General features: G+C 34.1%; 1 protein-coding gene across 1 annotated transcript; it reads left to right on the forward strand.

The window, feature by feature from the left end:
* Positions 1-4,862: 4,862 nt before the first annotated feature.
* LOC120629426 lies at positions 4,863-22,527 on the forward strand. Its single transcript, XM_039898368.1, has 20 exons — positions 4,863-5,080; positions 5,380-5,543; positions 6,369-6,506; positions 7,016-7,218; positions 10,244-10,379; positions 10,583-10,687; positions 10,833-11,054; positions 12,346-12,446; positions 12,610-12,778; positions 13,547-13,707; positions 16,941-17,143; positions 17,786-17,949; positions 18,711-18,848; positions 18,939-19,141; positions 19,439-19,574; positions 19,751-19,855; positions 20,072-20,293; positions 20,534-20,634; positions 20,719-20,887; positions 22,045-22,527. The coding sequence occupies exons 1-20, from the start codon at positions 4,878-4,880 to the stop codon at positions 22,218-22,220; spliced, it is 3,219 nt and encodes a 1,072-aa protein (XP_039754302.1). The 5' UTR covers positions 4,863-4,877; the 3' UTR covers positions 22,221-22,527.
* The last annotated feature ends 410 nt before the right edge of the window (positions 22,528-22,937 follow it).

Below are 22,937 nucleotides of genomic sequence, written 5' to 3' on the forward strand. Positions count from 1 at the left end.
AAGATCATTTTTATATTACATATAGAATACTCTCACTAAATTTGGAGTCTATAGGAGCTATCGCTTGGAAATTGAAAATTTTCATTGTTAACGCCCCCGCAATCTTCTTTGGGATATCGTAAAATTTGTTCATAAATCATTTTTACATCACTTATAGAAAATTCTTACAAAATTTGGAGCTTGTAGGAGCTTTAGCTGGAAAATTAAAAATATTAATTGTTAATACCCACCCCCGCAACCCCCTGTGGGGTGAGCTATCGTAAAATTCGTTCATAGCCTATTTCTACACCTCTTACAGAAGATTCCTACCAAATTTGAAGTCTATAGGAGCTAAAGTTTAAAAACGGGAATTGTTCATTGTTTACGCCCCCGCAATCCCCTTTGGGGAATGAATTTCTTAAAATCTATTCATAGCTGACCTCTACATAGCAAAAGTAATATTCCTACCAAGTTTCACGTTTCTAAGTCTTATGGTTCCCGAGATTTCGTGGTGAGTGACTATATAGATGGGAATTCCTCGATTATCATCGAAATTTTTAACTTTTTATCGGGCTTTTTTAAAATTTTCTTACATACAAAACTTTCACCTGACAATTCTGAAGATAAAAAAAAAGCCCAATTGGTCCAGCCGTTCTCCACTACCGTGAGTAGATTCTTAGCTGAATGTAAAAAACCATAATCCGTTTAATACACTCTGTTGAAATCCATGAAAACAAAAGAATCAAGAGAAAATGCTTATCTTTTGTTTTTATTAGCGGGATAAATGTTCATAAAAGTAAAACAGCAATAAAAAATGAAGGAATGTTGGAATTCAAAAAATAGATAGCCATAAACCATCTAGGAAAAATTTCGCATCGAATGGTGGTAGTTTCATGTCGATACGATCAGTGGTTTAGGCGTGATTGAGCCTCAAACGAAGACCATTTTCATTATATATATATAGATTCCTAAGGTGATTTTGGACCTGCCAATGCACAAGTTTAAAGAGTTTGTTAAAACACATTTATTACAGCGAGGTTACTATACAATTGATGATTTTTTTAATGACAAGGTTGCTTGGAAGCATCCGTCTCCGCTTTCAGCTCTCACAAGATAGAAAAATGAATGTTAAAATGCAAAATGTAAATTGTTGATGTTGGAAAATAGCAACTGCTGAGTTTCTTGCCGGCTTCTTCTCGGTAGAATCTGCCTTCCGAACCGGTGGTAGAATCACTACAAACAGACAGACTTGACGTTTCAAAAGTGCTTATATTAGGCCTACTTGAAATAAATGAATTTTGAATTTTGATTTTTTTTTGAATTAACTTAGAGACGACTTCTAAGACTTAATCTTCTAACAATCTAGAGACGTTGAACTGCGGTTCAGGCGTTTGGCAAATTTTGATCTAGAAAACCCTTTCAGAGATTTGGAAACCCACTTTGTGGTATATCAGTATGTGTTAATTGAGAAGAACTCAAGGAAACCTCTGATTTTTGAAATTGGTGATTTGTATGCGAAATGCCCAACGGATTACATTTATTATAGCGCGTTCGATTGAGTGCAAATACATAAAAATTACAATTGTATAGTAAGTTCACCATATCTTCTTGATTAAAAACAAATTGAAAGAGTATTTATGTATAAATACCTACCTTAATAGTTAAAAAATAGTTTTCATTTAAAGGGAGACATTTAATTTGCTTGTTCTTTATTTAGGTTTGCACGTAATATTTTTTTAGTTTAAAAAAACTATATGGAGCTTTATTTTAAAATTGATTTTATTATTATTTTTACTTGCGACACTGTTCTCTAATATATAAAGCTATTAGATCCTCTATAGCTAAGCTATTATTGTTGTCAATTACTCCTCAAAAAGTTTTCAAGACTTGTTAAGAAATTACTGCTTAAATTCAAGTTACCTGTTACGTTCTTATACTATGTGGTATTTTAAATAAAACTGAAGTTTAAATGTTTTTAATTTCGAATACGAAGGAGCTGGGATATTCGTGACGAACAAAATTACTAAAAATTACGTAAGGAATAAAAGATTGGATCTTAGAAACACCAACTGTATTTCAGACAAAAAAAATTGGCTACAATATTTTTTTTATAAGAATTGAATCTGTAACTTGAGAAGGAAAAATATTGTATGAATTTGTGTGAAATGGCATAGTTTTGTGCAGGCATATTTATCACAATATAAAGTTTATAAAATTGCAATGTATCACTAATATTTGTTATTTTAAGAAAAGTTAATATATTAAATATTTGCAAACATAAAAATCTTTTTATTTTTATTTTGGTTTTTCTTTTAACTATGTGCAATAAAAATTTTAGTCTACCTATCTATCAGTCTATCTTGGTACTTAAATAAAACTAAACTAAATCTAAAACTAAACGCTGAACGTCCCTGAATGAATTTTGGCGCAGAGAGAGCGCTAGACTCGTAGGTTTTAGTCTGAAACAAAACATAGGACACTTTAATACCAAAAAAATTAACGGTTTCCGTGGGATACAGTTGGTTTTGTTTGGCCTTACAACAGCTATTGGTCGATAAATATGTATAACGAGTCTTTAATACCGATCATCTTATGTATTTGTCTACCGGTAGTTCGGTGTCTACCGGTAGTAGAGATATGGATCATGAATGAATAAATAAAATACCACTGAATCAACAAAATATATGGTGACAAATAGCTTATTAAAAAAGTGTCGATTGCGAAACAGTTTTGTAAATGAATTGCAACAAATATGAATCCCATGAAATTGTTAACAGAACATGAAAATTGTATGAAACCAACCATCATTTAGTCAGTCTAAAATAAGAATTGAAATAGGGATAAAATATAGACCATACTAACTTAAATTTTTGTATGTTTTATATGGGACATAGCTACAGGTGTAATTATTTTAGATTTATCGCCTTTTTATATCGCACATTTATTTCATGTCAATTATCTTTATTTATTTTATTTTTTCAGTGCCGAGCAGGCCAAGAGGCGTAAATATGAAAACCTGGATAGCAGCTTCATTTTTGTGCCTTTTGGAGTAGAGACTTTGGGACCGTGGGGTCCGGAGGCAAGAGCCCTTTTCAAAGAATTATCGAAAAGGGTTATCGAGTCTACCGGTGATCCTAGAGCGGGGAGTTACCTTGGCCAACGAATTAGTTTGGCCATCCAGAGGGGCAATGCTGCCAGCATCTTAGGAACTGTGCCTCGTTGCGGTGGTTTCGAGGACGTTTTAGATTTTATTTAGTTTTAAAATAGTTTATTTTAGGTTATAGTTATGTATTAATAAAAATAAATAAAATACTAAGCAGTATTATCTTTGCATTAGCAGAATAATTATTTTGTCCGTGTCGGAAATGTTGCAATTTTTTCTAAAAATAATCTAGCATAAACTATTCTACCTAAAACATGGCTACAAATTATTATAATAAGTGGCAATCATTTTAACGAAATGTAACAAATAATACATTAAGAAAGAAGTGTATTAAATTATCATACTTAAAATACAAAGAAACTTTTATCGTAAGATGTTAATAAAGAAAATATAATTTCGACTCCTTCCGGAATTCCGTGATAACAGCGAAATCACCGATATCAACATTTACCTGGAACAGATATACTTGTATAGTACATAAATACAGGTAGGTATTTCGATAAAGTTATACAAAACAAGTGATTATTTCGTAAGCCATCGTATTTTGTGAAAGACCGCTACACGTTTCGGACAGTGCTAAGAAAATTAATAAAACGAATAAATTAGGTTCTTGTAAACAAAGTGATCTTTAATTTTGCTGATTGTTGATGGGGGTTAGGAACTAATAAATCGACGTGAGTTTTCTTATTTGCTTTTTTTCATAGAGCTGTTTGATAGACACGTGATACTCAGCCGTATCATGATTAAGATTATCAGATCTGTTCCCAGCTGAGATTTTTTAGATATGTTTGAAATTTATATTACTTTCACTGCTCTAGCCGACCTAACTTTACTTCTAACTTTCGTTCGCATTGGTTATCAAGTTATACTTTATTGACGTGTATTTTGCAATAAATGATTGTTATCCAGTTACAGGTTGGAAGTTATCTTAAACAATTTATGAATATGCAATTGTTTGATAGCCTTGACTTTATGCTACACCCAGAAATTATTTTTGCTTTAAAATGAACAGTCCATAATAAACTGTTTATTATATAAACTCAACTCTTCCTGAGGATCTTCCGGTGTCTGAGCCAAACGTTGTGGAAGATCTGTTTGGTTTGAAGAAATTGCAAAAAGCGTTGAAGAACTACACTGTGTAAAGTGTAATTTATTATAGCCCTGCTTTTCACGGAGTTTAGCAAATTAAGCTTATTGATGTTCATTGTATATCATGGAATATCCGCAAAGTAATGCCTGCTTCTATCCAATAATACGGCCAGTACTTTTTGGGCACTCCCTCACCAATTACAACCGATTTAGTTTAGTTTACTTAGTAGTATTTTAGCTAATGTGATAGAGTTTTGAAGATAATATGTTTAAGAACTTTATATCAGTAGGTAGATCAGTGATAACCAAGTAGTTAGGGCTTCAGCCTGCTATCCGGGGGGACCAAGATCGATTCTCGGCATGCACCTCTTACTATTCTGTGTCATTTGCGTATTTAATTTTACCATCGTCAGGAAACCTGCACGCCTGGGAGTGCAATGTTCTCTGAGGCATGTGAAGTCCACCATCCGCACTTGAAGTCTTGCAGTGATAGACTATGGCCTGAATTCTTCTCATTCTAAGAGGAGACCCGTGCCCTGTAGTGGGCTGGCAATGTGTTTACAAGGATAAGGTGGATTTGCAGAAATTAGTTTTCTAAAACATGGGTTTTTTAAAACATTCTAATTCTAGTACTTGTTTTTCTCAGATGATTATCTTCCTAATATGGTCTGCTGTTATTATAGCGTTACTAACGCTATATTTTCGAAAGAATTTTTCAAGATTCAGCGATCACGGGGTCAGAAATCCTGAAGTTGTTCCTCTTTTTGGAAACATGTCAAGGGTGTTTTGGGGCGTTGAAACCTTTACTCGGGATCTAGAAATTTACTATAACAACTATCCCGAAGAGAGGTAAGTTCGAAAATACAAATTGAACTTCATGAAATGTTGCCAATCTTAAATAAAAAAAACAGTTTTAAATAAGCTCCAATTTGTAGTAAAAACTTAAAAAAATTTGCCATTACGTTATTATTACTAGGAATTAATTAATAGCTTCAAAGTTTTGTTAATATTAATTATAAGGCTCAGTACCGAGTTTGTCTTAATTTTTACTCAGCACTTTAGATCGCCGAAATATATTGTGAAATATTTCTAAAATTATTTAAAAAAAAACTTATTCCTGGATTTGAACCTTATATCAATTTGTACAGGTTTGTGGGCAAATATGAATTTATGAAGCCAGTCATAATTGTTAGAGATTTGGATTTGGCAAAAAATATAACGGTTAAAGATTTCGAGCACTTCCTAGATCACAGAAATTTTACCGATGAAAAAGTTGATCAGCTATTTTCAAGAAATCTGATTTCTCTAAGAGGTACCTACTTATTTATCTGTATTATTTCAATATATCTAGCATCTTTGACGACTTCCCTGGCACAACGGTGAGCGCTGTGAATTTAAGTAGGAGGTCCCGGGATCGATACCCGAAATTTTGGGAATTTATAATTTCTGAAAATTCTCTGGTTTGGTCTGGTGGAAGGCTATGTCCGCGGCTAGTTACCACTCTACCAAAGACGTGCCGCTAAGCGATTTAGTGTTCCGGTGCCATGTCGTGCAGAAACAGATTTGGGGTCTGACTACCAAACTCCTTAACAGGTTAGCCCGCTACCTTCTTAGACTGTAACATCACTTAACTTAACTTGTAGTGGATAAAAAAAATTGCCCTCTTTATGTTATTTATTTTGTGCACAGCAAGTAAAGAATAATAAGTAATAGAAGATAATAATTGCTAAGCAATGGTGTTCATTTGTTTATACACGCATTATTGTGCTGATAACTCTAAAAAGGACCTTCCTACACGGAGTATTGTGCAACAGACAGCCTTACTTTGAGACTTGCCAAGTTTGTTTAGAACAAAGATTTATAATCAAGTGATTTAGTACGGGGCAACAACGAAGCTGTTTATTACGTACTGCAAGCCTTTAAAAGAATAACTGCGTTGTTCAGTTAATGACGTGCCATTTCCGCTCGTTCGTTTCACTTTTCGGAAGTTAGTTCTCATCATCCTGAGCCCTTGTTAAGAGACTTTGCTTATAAACAATGTAACGTAGTGTTGAGAATAAAGAGAGAGATAACGTACCTACGAAAGTGTCGTATACCGCTTATGTCATCAACGCTATTTAACAAAAATATTTCTTAGGTCAAGAATGGAAAGACATGAGATCAACTCTGAGCCCAGCATTCACCAGCTCAAAGATAAAGCTGATGGTTCCGTTTATGGAAGAAGTTGGAGAGCAAATGATGCGCGCACTGCAAAAGAAAATCAGCGAGTCTACGAGTAAGTAATAAGATATTTAAATAACTTTTTAATGTTCACATGAACCCTTATCTAATTTAATCACTCACTTTTTATTTGAGTCTCCGTTTTTTGCAATAATTTCCTAACCCCAGATTCATAGAACAGACAGATTAAAAAAAATTTAGTGGAGTGCATTATGTAATATATGAATTTGATTTTGAGATTTTGCAGTAGCAGAGCATTTTTGTGACAGAGCTCTTCCAAGAATTTACTACTGTCATGCTTATTTCTTCGGCCAAGCAGGATTGCTTTACTCGGTCTTAAAGATTTGCTTGCTGGTGTTATGCAGGTTGAAGGATACACAATCCTACAGGGCGGCACTTTGTAGGATGTTTACATACATCAACTTTAAGGTGTTTATAGGCAATGGTTTTCCGCTTACGATCAGACGGGCTATCTGGTTGGTCCGTCAAATAATACTATATATATAAAATAATTAAAGTAATATATTTTATTTATAACCCAAGTGTTTTTGTATTAATCCATAGCCACATCTGTTGACATCGATTGCAAAGATCTGACATCACGCTATGCCAATGATGTGATCGCATCTTGCGCGTTCGGGTTGAAAGTCGACTCCTATTCTGATGAAAATAATAAATTCTACGAAATGGGAAAAGAAGCTACAGGCGTCCATCTTAGGCAGATCCTTATGTTCCTTATTATGTCTACTTGTCCTTCTGTTGCCAGAGTAAGTTTATATTTCACTTTATACGTATCTTGTATGCAGTGGCGTGCATAGGGTTTTCGGTCAGGGTATGCATTAAAAAAAATAGGTACTGAACATGCTATTTTGATGTTACTGTATAATTTTATTTATGAGTAGGTACCTAACCTAACATTGTTTGTGATACCCATGTAGATCTTCTCATCATCTCCTATTTCCAGTAGGTAGGTAGGTAAGCTCTGAAACGACCGACTAGCGAGATTTTTGAAAATTGTCTGCCATTGCGGCAATTACATTAAATAATGTTTTTTAGTGTAAACAATAAACAAACATAGGTATTATTATAAATAAATAATGAAACAAAACATTGATCACCTATTCGCCTGTTTCTGTAAGTCATTCAGAGCTCTTTTTACGTGCCGCTCCTTGTAGGTGCATTCGTTCCTTTACGAATAATCTCAATTAAACGTTAGTTAAGAATTAGCTCTAAACTTACCTACATTTTCCAAGCACACTGAACCATCAGATCACACGCCGAATATAAGAACTTACACTAAGAATATTCCTCACAATCATTTACAAACAGTACACTGTCACAAAGGTTAATGTTAACAATAATAATTGTAACTATTTACAAACAACCGTACAACAAACGAAAAAAACAGTAATTAATTCTAATTCGGTGAATATAAGTAAACAATAATGGCGCTGAGCGATCGCCAGCGATAATGAGAATATCGTAGTCAAAATATGTCCGTAATATTTTCTTAGTACACAAATGCTATTAAAAGTAGTCATTTGAAGAATATTACTTCATCAGTTACCAATGGCACCTGGTATACGTTAATAATTTATTTAACATAATTCGGCAACTTTTAATTTGGTTATTTTAATATACTTTTTGAACAAATTAGGTAGTACTTATAAATTTCTAAAGACCTACAAGGTCTTGAAGGTAATGAAATTCATTGATAATTTTTTTAACTACTAAAAATAATTATTGCCGTTTAAAACAATAACAAACAAAGCAAATTACTTGTGCTTATAAAAAAACAAAGCATAACATTTGGATTTCAAATTTCCGTAAGCAGTGCTTTTAAGATTTGCACACAAGCGAAACCCCTATACTGGAAACCTGGAAAACTCGCGCACATAGAAACAGCAAAATATTGTGTAAGCACGCACGCGATTATATCACTACACACCAGAACTTCATTGTGTGCTCGCGCACGCAAGTAACGACAGATGCATTCAATCGCCGTGCTTCTATGGAGACCGCGGAGACGAATCGCTCGAATTAATGCGCCGGGCATTAATTCGAGCGACGAATAAACGATTTACCCGGCAATGGATACTTAATCGTGAAAACCCCAGCTAATTTTATGAGATTTAAATTATATTTAAAGCGTTACTTTTTATTTAGGGATGCTGTTTACAACTCAACATTAAAATATAGTCGAAAATATATTATGCAGTTTGTCTATTTTAGTTCTAAACCATGACACGGGACTTGTCCATTGATTTACATAGAAGTGCGGCCGGTTTTAACTAGATGGCGCTTTTATAGTTTTCTATTAATTGTTTAATTTTTTTTTCAATCTTTAAATTTTAAGTCGTCCTTATGGTCTGAGAGGCCCTTAGGTCAGGGTATGCACTGCTTATTTGCATCTATGAGATGCACGCCACTGCTTGTATGTAATATACGCATCAAATTTGCCATCGATATGCCTATTTGATTGAAAGGATTGACTTTGACTTTCACGTAACTTCAACCGAACTTAATGTTTTCATCGTTTTGCCAAAAGGCGGATAAAACTCCAGTGTATTTCTTCTCTCTGAAACATGGATAAGTAAACAAAAACTTACCTAAACTATAACTTTGACATAATATATATCTCTAACTTCATATTTGCTTCCTGCAATGCGCCTTTATATTGTACAAATCCACTCGTGCATTTGCGTTGCGTTCTATTTGTTATTTCAAATAATCACTAGTTTATTTTTCAATATACTTAGTCATTTGAATTCTTGTTTATCACTTCAACCGATTGAAGTCCACTGCTGGACATAGGTCTTTTGTAGAGAGTTCCAAAATCCACGATCCTGGGGCGCTTGTTTCCAGCGGCTCCCAGCGATTCGTTAGATGTCGTCTGTCCAACTCGTTGAAGGCCGACCAACGCTGCGTTTACCTCTGCGGGGTCACCATTCCAACACCTTGGAATCCCAACGTCCATCGGTTCTCCGAGCTATGTGCCCCGCCCATTTCCACTTCGGCTTTGCAACTCGCTGATTTATGTCGGTAACTCTGGTTCTTCTACGGATCTCCTCATTTCTAATTGGATCACGTAGATATACTCCCAACATTGCTCTTTCCATCGCCCGCTGAGTGATTTTAAGCCTTCTTATGAGGCCAATAGTAAGTGAAATCTTGTTATCTATTGCCTATTTAATTCTATTAGATTATGACCTATACCTGTATTGGATATTGGATATTGGATAGAAGCAGGCGTTACTTTGTGGAAATCCATAATATGTTATGAAAATTAAGCTTAATTTGTATAGCAAATTAAGCTTAATTTTTATAACCTATAACTGTGTTATGATTATGTTAAGATTCACATTCAGTCTTTACTACTCTGTCCATAAAATTGTGACCTGTTATCACTTATGTTTCACATAAATCTAAATTTTATTTAAATAAATTAGCTTATAGAAGGCTATTGCTATGTTAACTTACACTTTTTTACAATAACTTCTGATACAATATACTCATTTAAACCGGAGAAGAAAGCTTAAAATGACTCAATGGTTGATAGAGAACCTCTATTATATTCGGAGTTACTTTCAAACCTGAGTTACTGACAGCTCGAGTTGTGTAACTAGAGTTTTAATGAAAAACAAAACTGCTTTTTACAAAATATTTCATTTAATTTATTTTCCTTTTCATTATTCAAAGATCGTTGGCATCTCAAGTATCTAAAATGGCGCCGAACGCCAGAGTAGCTGATAAGATGATGATTATAGTTATTTCTATATTGTACCTTTCTAGATATTTAAGCTTACTCTATTCTCCAACGAAACAAAGGATTTCTTTGTCGACTTGGTATTGAATACCATGAAAGATAGACAAATTCGGCATATTGTTAGACCAGACATGATTCATCTCCTTATGGAAGCTAAAAAACGTATATTTATACTGTTTTTTGTCGCATAAAATGTACGTTGCAACAAACACATCTATTCGTTTTTACATAAGTATGTTTGCACAATTTGGCAAAACTAGAACAATAAAATGACAATTATAACTTTACTTGATTACTTATTTCTTATTGATTTTGGGAATAAAAATAATGATTATTTATATATTCTAACGTTTATCTTTTTTTAGGCCGACTTTCGCATGGTGAAAAAATTGACTCTGAAAATAGTAACAGGGATGCCGGCTTTGCAACCGTAGAGGAATCAACTGTGGGTAAGAAGAATATAAATAGAGGTTTGTTTTGGTTTGGTCTTTTGTAACAACACTCATGACTAAAGAAATCGATTCTGACCTAGATTTTAAATTACATCTCATAACAAAATATACGTGTTGAGTTGTTCTTCAAAAAATAATTAAATTTTTGTTCATTTTGATACAGTTTGGTCTGACATGGACCTCATAGCACAAGCAACACTCTTCTTCAACGCTGGCTTTGAGACGGTATCAACGAGTATGTCCTTTGCGCTACACGAACTGGCCCTTCATCCAGATGTCCAGGAGCGTCTTTACAAGGAAATAAAGGAAAATGATATCAAGAACGATGGCAAGCTTGACTACGCGACAATACAGAACATGACATACTTGGACATGGTTGTCTCTGGTAACTACAGCTCATTATTTTCCGCAAAAAGAGCCCTTTCACCTTGGCTCCCACTTTCCGGGATGTATCCGCTCCAATTGGCGACCATCTCATCCTATCTCAATTTTGGAAATCGAGTATCGCGTCTAAAGCCAAAGTGGTTGCTAAAAAACTTAAATAAGGTCAGGCCGTACTTCACGTCAGGTCAACGCCTCGCACTATACCAGGCTCAAGCCCGAACGAGCATGGAGTACTATAGCCACCTGTGGGGTGGCTCTGCCAAGTATCAGCTCGAAGCTTAAAATTCGGTGGATAGTCGCGCCAGGAAAATTATGCGGGACAAATCGATAACACAGGCAAAACTACAAAGTCTAGAGCACCGACGCAATGTTGTTTGTTTATCGGTTTTTTACCGGATGTACTTCGGTGAGTGTGCTCAGGAACTTCACAATCTTGTCTTCTCGAGAACAGCGCGACACCGTGAGCGGCGGCATCCTTATGTGGTTGATATTCCATCAACACTCACGAAACGTTTTTTATACACGTTCCTGATACGTACCGCTAAGATGTGGAACGCCCTCCCGGCAATTGTGTTTCCTGCAACGTATAGTTTGAGTGCCTTCAAGGCAAGAGTGAATAGGCTTTTTCTAGGCAAGCGCGCTACATCATTGCTTTCTAACGGACATTATTTTCGGACGGCCTATCGATATGATTATGTATATCATATTCATCTTCACCTGACTCTGCCGCATAATCATCTTGATTATTCCCTAAAACCGCTAACGCTTTGGTTGCTCCTCTGGTGCTGCAGATGTTCATGGGTGGCGGTGAGCACTTTACATCAGGTGTCCCACTTGCTGCGCAATATAAAAAATGCTTGGCATCCAATCTGTGTCCGCGGTACAGATCAAGTTTGCGTTCTGCGTGCGACCAATCACAAAACTTGCCTGTTAGAGTGTCTTGTGTACAACCTATGTACGCAGAACGTATATTTGCAAAACATGAAAGTTTGCTGTTGCGGTGTGGCCTAGGCTTCAAGCATAAGGCTTTAAGCATAAATTTTAACAATTTAATACTGAAAAAGTTAGACGTGATGTTTAAATTGAAAACTTCTTTAGGCGAGTAGAGTAATTTTTGGGTGAACAAAAAGCGTGAGACTTACGTAATCGTCACCGCACGCTTCCCATGAGCAAGATATATGTACATAGATTAAGTTTTCATGCATGATTTTTTCTAATTTTTAAGGCACTTAAAATTTAAAAAAAAGCAATAATAATCAATATTCTGAAACTGATGACGATATAATTTGCAGAAGTACTGAGACTATGGCCTCCAGGTGTAGCTTTAGATAGAATATGCGTTAAGGACTACAACATGGGTAAGCCTAATGACAAGTCCACCCAAGATTACATAGTAAGTATAACATAAACTATCAATTCAATAATTAATTAATTAATGTTATTCTTGAGAAGGTCAATAAAAAGGTGGACTTTTATACACAGCAAGAAAAAAATAGTTCTAGTCTCATACCAATAAAATTATGCTCATGTAATAAAATAGGTTTTTTTTTACTTAGATACGTAAAGGAGAAGCGATCTGGGTTCCGACGTGGTGCTTCCACCGTGATCCTAAATGTTTCCCGAATCCTGATAAGTTTGACCCTGAACGTTTCTCAGACGAAAATAAGCACTTTATTAATTCCACGGCGTATATGCCTTTTGGACTGGGCCCCAGGAATTGCATTGGTAAGCAATTTTTTGAATTATACATCTACTTTTAGGGTTCCGTATGAAAAGGGTAAAATATAATCCTATTAATAAGACTCCGCTGTCTGTCAATCCATCTGTCTGTCAGTCGTCAGGCTGTATCTCACGAACCGTTATAGTAAGACAACTGAAATTTGCACAGATGATGTATTTCTGTTGCCGCTATATCAACAAATACTAAACAGAAAATAATAAAAAAAAAGATTTAAGAGGGCTCTCATACAACAGATATAATTTTTTTGTCCTTTTTTAGATAATGAACCATTTGTGCGCGAAGCCAACTTGTACTCGGCCGGTTTATTTGCTTGTTTGTTAGATTGCATGCCTAATGCCCATCTATTTCTGTTAAATTTTGTGTTGTGATTTAGTGTTTAAATTCTCCAACAATGTCGTAAATTGCAAGATTGAAATTTCTGGATACAGTCGTTGTTCAAAAAAGAAAATTAAGCTCATTTTGCTACAGATTTTCAGCAATGTACTTACTACTATAAAAATTGCTACTTAACTATTAATTATTCATTGTAAAGTAAACATGTCCTGATGATGCTCCGGCGAAGGAGCAAAATGCTTAGATGGTACATTCTCCTGCTTTTCGCAGAGTAAAGCAAACTAAGCTTCATTTTCATAATATAATTATGGAATTCTGCAAAGTAACGCCTGCTTCTATCCAATGTTGTTCAAAATATGTTTACATTATATATATCATAAGTTTTCTTTGGTATTAAATAAAATGTGTTTCTTATTAAGGTTCTAGATTCGCCCTGTGTGAAGTGAAAATACTTTTGTATCAGATTCTTTTGCAAATTGAGCTGTCGCCATCTGTGAAGACTCAGCTTCCTTCAAGGCTGTCTGTAGAATCCTTTAGCCCTCGACTTGAAGGCGGTCACTGGTTGACGTTCAAATCAAGAGCTTGAGACTTGTAAATGTAAATTAAGCAATCTATAAAAATAGTTTAAATGAAAGTATTGTAAAAAATAATTATCATAATTTATGTTGTCTAGTCGAAAATAGTGTCTTTCATAAATTACTAGCTGTTTCCCACGACTTTATTCGCATTTGTTTTTGTTGTAAAAGCATATTGCAAATTTTTAAGTCGTGGATTCTTGTTGCAAAAAATCTTGTGTAGTTTTTAAAAATAACGTTTTGAATTAAGTTTTGTTTAGGTGTAGTCCTTAAATTTTGTAAACTAGCTATAACTGTTACATTAAATGCCCGATTGGAATACATTAAAAAGTATTTTACTGTTATATAAATAATCTTGATGATAACTATTTATTTGAGTAAGAGTTAGTACTGCGAAACTAATTTAACCAACTTTTGTTTCTACCAGCGATCTAATAAAATTTTAGAACATAAAAGCTGATATTGCGAGTTAGCTATGATATATTTTCTTGTGGACTTTTTTGTAGGTTTTATTGAGAACTTTAATTATGCAGTATATAATTTTTATGTAATATCAATAGTTGTCAACGATGAAGGAAAACTTCGTGAGAAAACCTGCATGCCTGAGTTCTCCATAATGTACTCATAGGTGTGTGAAGTCCACCAATCCGCACTGGACCAGCGTGGTGGACTACGGCCTTGCCCTCCTCTTATTGTCGGAGGAGACCTGTGCCCTGTAGTGGACCGGTAATGGGTTGATATGATGATGATAATCAATAGTTTTTACAGCGCTCGTCAATTTTTTGAAAATAAATTCTAGTTTATGTTAATACGTGATGGTTTAGCTCTATTTTGGCGAAGGATGGTTGAAACTATTAGGTACAAACAATCAAACAAATTTTTCCTCTTCCTAATATATATATATATATATATATAGATGTTGGTACAAAGTGATGTGAATGAGTAAATAGAAAAGTAGTTTTAATTTTAAGTACTTTAATTACCTACTGCTTTATGTACCAGAGAATAATATGATAAAGATCGTTAAGTCCAATCACACTTCTGATATCATATCAGATAGTCCAATCCACTTACAAAATAAATCGATAAATGAACGTAGGTACTTATAATTGTCTTCGTTATCATACGGAACAATTACCAAAAAAATAGCTTCTTTAGGGTTTCGTATCGACAAGTAAACAAATTTGTTGCTAGCGATAGAGCAGTTCGGTCTGATTTCTGGGTACGGAATTCGATTCCCGGCACGAACCTCTTAACTTTTCAGAGTTCTTTGCATTGCCTGGCTTGTTTTGTAAATAAATCTATAGTAAATTTTCCGACATATAGCCTATACGTATCTCGTAAATATTCAAGCATGATAGTGGGAGAATTTTAAATTTTACTGGTACTTTCATAAATCGTCTCCACTTTTGTGGCGTTGTGGGATTTTATTTGTAACTGTATGTGTATCATCGCATGGCTAGATCTCTCTTTATCAATTCAAATATACTCACAATATATTTTCTATATACACAGATAAGTATTTATATAAATATCAGTGTTCTGTGTGCGGTAACGTATTCTACAGTGCAAACACGTTACGAACAGTCCTTCTGGTATAATTATTAATTATCATTAAATCACGACGCAGTTTATTTACGCTTTGAGTGATCGGTTGCTGCAAATATTTTGAGGCCTCAAAAGGCAGTATATAACCAACGTAAGTTATATTTAATATTTTTGTACAGTGGATTGAATAACCGACTCCCAAAATTATTGTTAACCTGATTTGTTACTTTGTGTCTCATTTGGTTGTTCTAAAATAGTTCTATTAAAATTTAAATAAATCCTTTTAAAATTGAGTTACCTGTCGTTAAAATTATTTTATGTACCTTTAATAATCTTTAAATCTTTTATGAAAATTAAGCTTCATTTTCATGATATATGTCATGGAATTCCGCAAAGCTTACCCCTAAGCTTTTATTACTCGTACTGGAGATTTTGTCCATATTATATCATGTACCTGCTTAGTGCATACCTTGTATTCAAGCCCATGTGATAGAATATATTATACATAACATTACGTAAGGAGAGTAAAAACAACTCCGAAAATTGTAAGAAAAGGGGAAGGTTTAATCCTTCTCCAGAAAATAAAGAAAACAAATAAATCTGCAAAATAGAAATCGTGGTTATAGACAAAGCAACTAACTTAGTATGTTAAAATTTCAAAAACCCTGAATCAAATGGTAATTAATAACTTAGATAAACTTTAACATTGGAGAAATTTATTATGACCTAACCTTAATATTAAATTGAATTTATACTCTAGGTTTCGCAACCTAACATCACTGAACTAGATGATGACTTCATTATTAATCAATAAATAATTATAGAACTAAGTCAAGAATTGTAATACAGTTCGAATGTCATTTTGAATTAATTTGTGTATTAAATTTTATTAGTGTTTTCACCTACTCTTAAAGGAATTCTCAATTTTATAAATTTAAAATGCATATAAAAAATTTCGAAACTGACAAGAGTTGAACCTGCGACTCTCTGGCAATCGCGGCCTGAGTGCATTTTCGAATTAGGCTACGGCTCTCCTAGCATCGATGCCGAAATTAGTATATGCCACGAAATTACAACGTTCCCTACTAGATGACGCTACAGTCGCTATAAGACTGATGTAAAAGTCATATACAAATTTCGGCATCGATGGTAGGAGAGCCGTAGCTTAATTGGAAAAGCGCACAGGCGGCGATTGCCAGAGAGTCGCAGGTTCAAATCCTGTCAGTTCCGAAAATTTTTATATGCATTGTGAATTTATAAAATTGTGTATTAAATATTAGGTAGTTGCTCTAGTATAACCCGTATTAGAAGTTATTATTTTATAAACAAGTGCAGAAGATAATAGTCACAAAATAACACAAAAAAGTAGGTATAGAAAAACAAATATTATTATCATATTATAATTGAGTTATCGCAAAGAATGTTATTGAAAACAAATATTATAAAATTATTTTGTTTCTTCTATGTAATGTTATCTTAAAGAAGTACGTATCGATAGTTCAGTTATAATAATTATAGAGTTGTAAATTGACCTGTAAAAATTACTGACGGTAAAACTGTATACAGTAAGGACATAATTTATTAAATTATCCTTTTTATCTAAGAGGCCCTTAAAATGTACTACAACTGTACGTTTCTCAATTCAGATTTCTACGTATGTGCTTTATATTTATGATTTTTTTTTTCACAGAATATGATTTTCTGGATATGGTCTGCCGTGATCATAGCATTGCTAATAGTTTATTTTCGCAAGAGTTACTCAAGATTCAGTGAATATGGAGTTAAAAATCCTAAAGTTATTCCATTTTTCGGAAATATGATAAAGGTCTTTTGTCGCATTGACACCTTTAATAAAGATTTAGAAAGATATTATTATAACTTCCCCAAAGAAAGGTTAGTTTCCTTTAATGATTTCATTCATTTATTTATCACACCCTGTTAATGTCCAACCAAGCCTCTTTTCACGTTTCTTTTATGTACGTTTAACGTGTTGTGGACACAAATAATCTCGGAATTATCACATTTAACAGTCAATTGACTGAGTGCAGTTTTGGGAAACCATTAAAATTTTGCATCACAGACGCAGTTTAACGCGTGGGCTGTCATCCCTACAAAATGCAAAACGGTGATACGCTGCATACAAATCAGTGAGCTTCACCGATGAGATCAGCAAAAGTATATTTATAATATTGGTCTCGAAGTGCAATCCGTAACCTTGCATTCCGTCCCACGTGATGGACTCATCTCATAATGAGGAGGATTTACGCCGTATTTCACCTGCCTGACCTAGTGCAGAATTCCTCACGATGTATTCTGGCAACGTTAAACCAAAGGATATTACAATATCTTTAAATTAAAAACGCACATAGCACCAAAAAGTTCAAGGTCAGATCTAGAGGTGAACTAACCACTACGCTATCACCGCCTACAGTCGGTATGTGTCTATAACCTAAGTATGATTTTTTTAGTTTTGATTTCCGTGGTTTCATTGTTGGTTTTAAAAAGTCATTCATTTTATGATCTAATATTTTGCAGGTTTGTGGGCAAATATGAATTTCTCAGACCAGTCCTGATTATAAAAGATTTGGACTTGATAAAAAAACTAACGATTAAGGATTTCGAATACTTTTTAGATCACAGAAGCTTTACGGATGAAAAAGTTGAACCATTATTTTCAAGAAACCTCCTTTCTTTAAAAGGTAAGCACTTACTTATTTAAAGTATATATTTATTAAAGTTTATTTCATCATTTACATCTCTATTACATAACGCTAATCTCAATTATGGAGGGATGAAATGGGAGTGGGAGCAATGTAAGAAAATCCTTAGTTTTTAAAGCAAAATGCAACTGAGATGAACAGAATAATACCTCTTTTTAAGGACTCATTAAAAACGTGACATAACGTTTGAATAGGTAGGACGGTTTTTCCGTCTCTGCCATTTGAAAGGTGCTTACTGCCACTTGAAGTGTGATTAGATACTGCATCATTATTCGGACGTTATGTATATTAATAAGGCTCTAAAGGTTTGCCTTGAAGTGCACACCAGTAGACGATTGACATGTTGCGCAAAATTTTAAGTGTGTGAACGTAAATCGTTGTTTAGAGGTAAGACACGGAAGTAGTGTGCAACTGAATCTACACAAAACAATATCTGCCATGGTGTTTTCGCAGTCGAAGTTGAGAATGAGATATTTACGTTATAATGAGGGCGCTACACGAGACAAATGAAAATGTGCCTAGATGGTCTATAGACAAATCACGCTACATGTTCCACTAGTGTGAACTAGCATAAAGGATGAATGATTGTGTGGAAAATAATATTAATCAGAATAAGTATGTGGATGCAATTTCTGACAGCCACATTATTATAAAACTAATAATCATAACCACTGTTAAGGGGGTATATTCGAGGTATTAGAAAGATTTCAAAACTAATAAACTAAATAATACAATTTCAGGTCAGGAATGGAAAGACATGAGATCAACTTTAAGTCCAGCTTTTACCAGCTCAAAGATAAAACTGATGCTTCCCTTTATGGAAGAAGTTGGACAACAAATGATTTGCGTACTTAAAAACAAGATAAAAGAATCTGCGAGTAAGTAAAACGAGTACTTTTGACTAATTTTAATTCTTATTATGCTTATTGCCTGTAGAGTACTGAGTAAACTGTTTTTTATTTTCTTAGCTAGTTCTATAGATATCGATTGCAAAGATTTGACGACACGCTATGGCAACGATGTAGTCGCTTCTTGCGCCTTCGGGCTGAAGGTGGACTCTCATACTGATAAAAATAATAGATTCTACGAAATGGGAAAAAAAGCTGCGGGCTTTCAATTTAGGATGGTTTTTATGTTCTTCATTATGTCTGCTTGCCCTGCCATCGCACAGGTAAGTTTAGCATTATCTTTGACAACAAAATGTACAAAGTCGTTAGGAAAGGAGTTTCAAAGAAAAAGCTTTTAAAAATGACTAGATTTAGAGAAATTATTAGAATTTTCCTGTAAAAGTATCTGAAAAAATAACTGAAACCCCTAACTAATAAAGATGTCCAGTCATTACAATTATTATTAGTTTTACTCAGGTATTTATGTGTGAACTATCGCTGTATTTATCCGTGACCTCATTTGATATTATGGTTGTCATTGCGTATTTTGTAAAATAATCTGTCATATTGTTTTATTTCAGAAATTAAAGTTAACTCTTTTTTCAAATGAAACTAAGGATTTCTTTATCGACTTGGTTTTAAACACGATGAAAGATAGAGAAAAACGAAATATTGTTCGACCAGACATGATCCATCTCCTAATGCAGGCAAAAAAAGGTAATATTATTTTGTCGTAGTTCACCTTTATTATAATTCACAAGTACTTGTACTTTCTTGTAAATTAATATTTTTACATTTAAAACTAATTTTGATCTTATTAATTTTATTGCTGCAGATATTAAAAATAAACTTTGGATTTTTTTCTTAATTTGAGAATATTTTAATTTTTTTAGGTCAACTTTCTTACGACGACAAAAATAGCTCTGATAACGGCGGCAAAGACGCTGGTTTTGCAACCGTTGAGGAATCAACAGTAGGAAAGAAGAGTACAGATAGAGGTTTGGTTCTAAGAATATCTAATACAGTTATATAAAAACACCAAAAAGTTACCTGCACCAAATTTAGCCTAAAAGTGCAGTAATGTTATACTTCCTATACTTATTTCCTAACCAGTAACGAATTCGCAATATAATAATTAATCATTAGCTAAGACTTTTTTTAAATATTTTGCATAAATAAAGCTCAGATAACAATTCTTTGTTTATCCTATACAGTTTGGTCTGACATCGATCTAGTCGCACAAGCGACACTTTTCTTCATCGCCGGCTTTGACACTATATCAATAGCGATGTGTTTTGCACTACACGAACTGGCACTTCACCCTGACATCCAAGAGCGACTTTACAAGGAAATTAGGGAGACTGATATCAAAAATAGTGGCAAGCTTGACTACGCGATTATACAGAATATGACGTATTTGGACATGGTTGTCTCTGGTAAGCACAGCACATATTTTTCTAACACTAAATTTAGTCATTATTGAAACTCAAAGTATATCTTTAAATGATCGTAGGTTTAAAATTACTTAAATATCCTGTAAGTCAGATATCAGGTAGTCAGATAGCTGAATGTTTTTGTTAAAATACTGTTTAAAACATATACTGATAGAATTAAACTTTATTATGAACAATGTAAAGGTCTTCAAGTCTTAATCAATGTACTTTTTTTATTTGCAGAAGTACTTAGAATGTGGCCACCAGGTGCAGCTTTAGATAGGATCTGCGTCAAAGACTACAACATGGGGAAGCCTAATGACGAATCAACCCAAGATTATATTGTATGCATAAATTTAATCGCATCAATTATTATAACGAGTTGATAACTGGTATTAACCATGGTTTTGCTTTATCTAATTTTATAGATACGTAAAGGAGAAGCAATTTGGGTGCCAGTGTGGTGCTTTCACCGTGATCCTAAATACTTCCCGAACCCTGAGAAGTTCGACCCTGAACGTTTTTCTGACGAAAATAAACACCTTATAAATGCCATGGCATACATGCCTTTTGGACTGGGCCCTCGAAATTGTATTGGTTAGTATAATGTTTTATCAGAGTGCTTTATGCATATATATCTTAACATTGCTAGCTTAACGTTATCCTCAAGTCATGTCGGGTTCATTATATATATAACTAGCTGTTGCCCGCGAATTCGTCTGTGTTTTATTTAGTTTTTTGATGTGGCATTAAATTTAGTTGGAGATCTAAACAATTTAAAAGAATCCAGTATCGCTAAGCCTTAAGGGTTTTGCTGCTGTCCGCTGAGGAGTTCTGTCCTCTATCTCTAACTACATTCAGATCTACACAAAGTTTGGACATAATTAAACACATTTTATAACCTCTATAGTACAAAAATAATTATTTAAATCGGTTAAAATTTGTCGGAGTTATGGTGTAAAATCGTCAAACACTCATACCCTCTCCCAAAGAAACCGAGCTTAGTGTCGGGATAAAAAGTATCCTATATTAATTCCAAGAATATGTGTACAAAGTTTCATGAGGATCAGTTAAGTAGTTTTTGCGTGAAAGCGTAAATACAAACTTACATTCACATTAGTAGGGATTCATTATATATATTTATCGTTTTGTATATATGTTTCATCATTATCAACAATCTATTGTTTGCCCAGTACAGGGTAAAGGTCTCAACTCAAAACTAGAAGGAATTTTATAATTACGCTATTTATTAATTACGCTACAGTCTACCACGCTAGCAAAGTGCGGTTTGGGAGACACTTCATTTTACACTGGTAGACTTTACATGCCTTTGAGGTGTTTATGGAGCACTCTCAGGCATGTTGATTTCCTCACAATGTTTTTCTGCACCGTTAATGTAAGTGATATTTTAATTGCTCAAATAAATAAAAAAAAATTGAAAATATTATATTACGAAGATAAAAACTAATGTTTAGTTTATTGAGGATTTATTAGATCTTAAAATTTAAAGTCGGACTGCCGTGGCGTTTAAGATTATTTATCATTGGTGCCTAGAGTTCTAATTTGGTTAACTCATTTTACGTCACTTTCATAATGAGAAGTTGTACGATGCTTTCTTGGTTCGCACCATTCTACCACTGGATTCTACACACTCAATTATTTAAAACTATCCTCACGATATCAATTTTTGTTCTATTACAAAAAGAGCACTTTTTAAAGACTACTGTTCTAAATAATTTTATTTCTTTATCCAGGTTCAAGATTCGCCTTGTGTGAAGTGAAGGTCCTTTTGTACCAGATCTTATTGCATTTTGAGGTGTCACCGTCAGCAAAAACACAGCTCCCGTCGAGACTATCAACAGAATCTTTTAATCTTCGACTCGTAGGGGGTCATTGGTTAACGTTTAAATCAAGAGCTACCAGTTTATAAACATTTCCGAAGTTTGTTGGTTACTTAGCACCTAATTTTATATAAGTAAGTACTACCCATCGTTCTTCGTGCGGGTTCATGACAGTTTTTTACAAATCCCGTGCAAACCATTTAGTTTCTTAGGATAAAAAGCATTTGTTACCCTCCGTCTTACCACTGTTAATAGAGAACCCTACAATGTAAATTGTCTTTGTAGGAGTGAAGCTGAAGTAAAACATCCAACGGGTGCAAATAATATTAATTTAGATTAACATTATTAGTAATTCTTAAGAAGAAGTTTTAATAAAGTACTCACGAAAATTTATAATCAATTGTTTTATTAAAAAAAAAAAAAATTGTAATTTAAAAAACCCTGTCTTTTTATAAACGTTTCATTTTTCATTCATTCATCATAGTTTATTTGATACCCATACAGTTGTAAAAAAATATGTATTTTGGCAATTTGTGGCGGCGGCCATCTTGGGCTGATTTTCACCAAACATAGCTATGAAATATCCCGAAGAAAAAGAAGAATCAAAATCGGTTCATCTGTTTGGGAGCTTCGATTCCACAGTCTCACGCACACAGTCATACAAACTGGGTCTTAAAGGGAAACGCGCGTTGAAAAGCGAGGAGGTTACTTCGAAGGACAATGATTTCGTGATCATCACCCGTAGGTGCTTCTTAGCGAGGCGGGTGCAGGGCATGTGCCAAACTTTGTGCGCCTAAACCTTCTGC

This window comes from Pararge aegeria, chromosome 14, assembly GCF_905163445.1.
Source record: "Pararge aegeria chromosome 14, ilParAegt1.1, whole genome shotgun sequence".
NCBI lineage: Eukaryota > Metazoa > Arthropoda > Insecta > Lepidoptera > Nymphalidae > Pararge > Pararge aegeria.

What these genes read in the sequence shown, in the direction of transcription:
- LOC120629426 (XM_039898368.1), top strand. Translation starts at nt 4,878, where the DNA reads ATGATTATCTTCCTAATATGGTCTGCTGTTATTATAGCGTTACTAACG. An exon ending in CAAGATAAAAGAATCTGCGA is followed by an intron (nt 18,849 to 18,938) that starts GTAAGTAAAACG and finishes TTATTTTCTTAG; the next exon opens with CTAGTTCTATAGATATCGAT. An exon ending in CTTGCCCTGCCATCGCACAG is followed by an intron (nt 19,142 to 19,438) that starts GTAAGTTTAGCA and finishes GTTTTATTTCAG; the next exon opens with AAATTAAAGTTAACTCTTTT.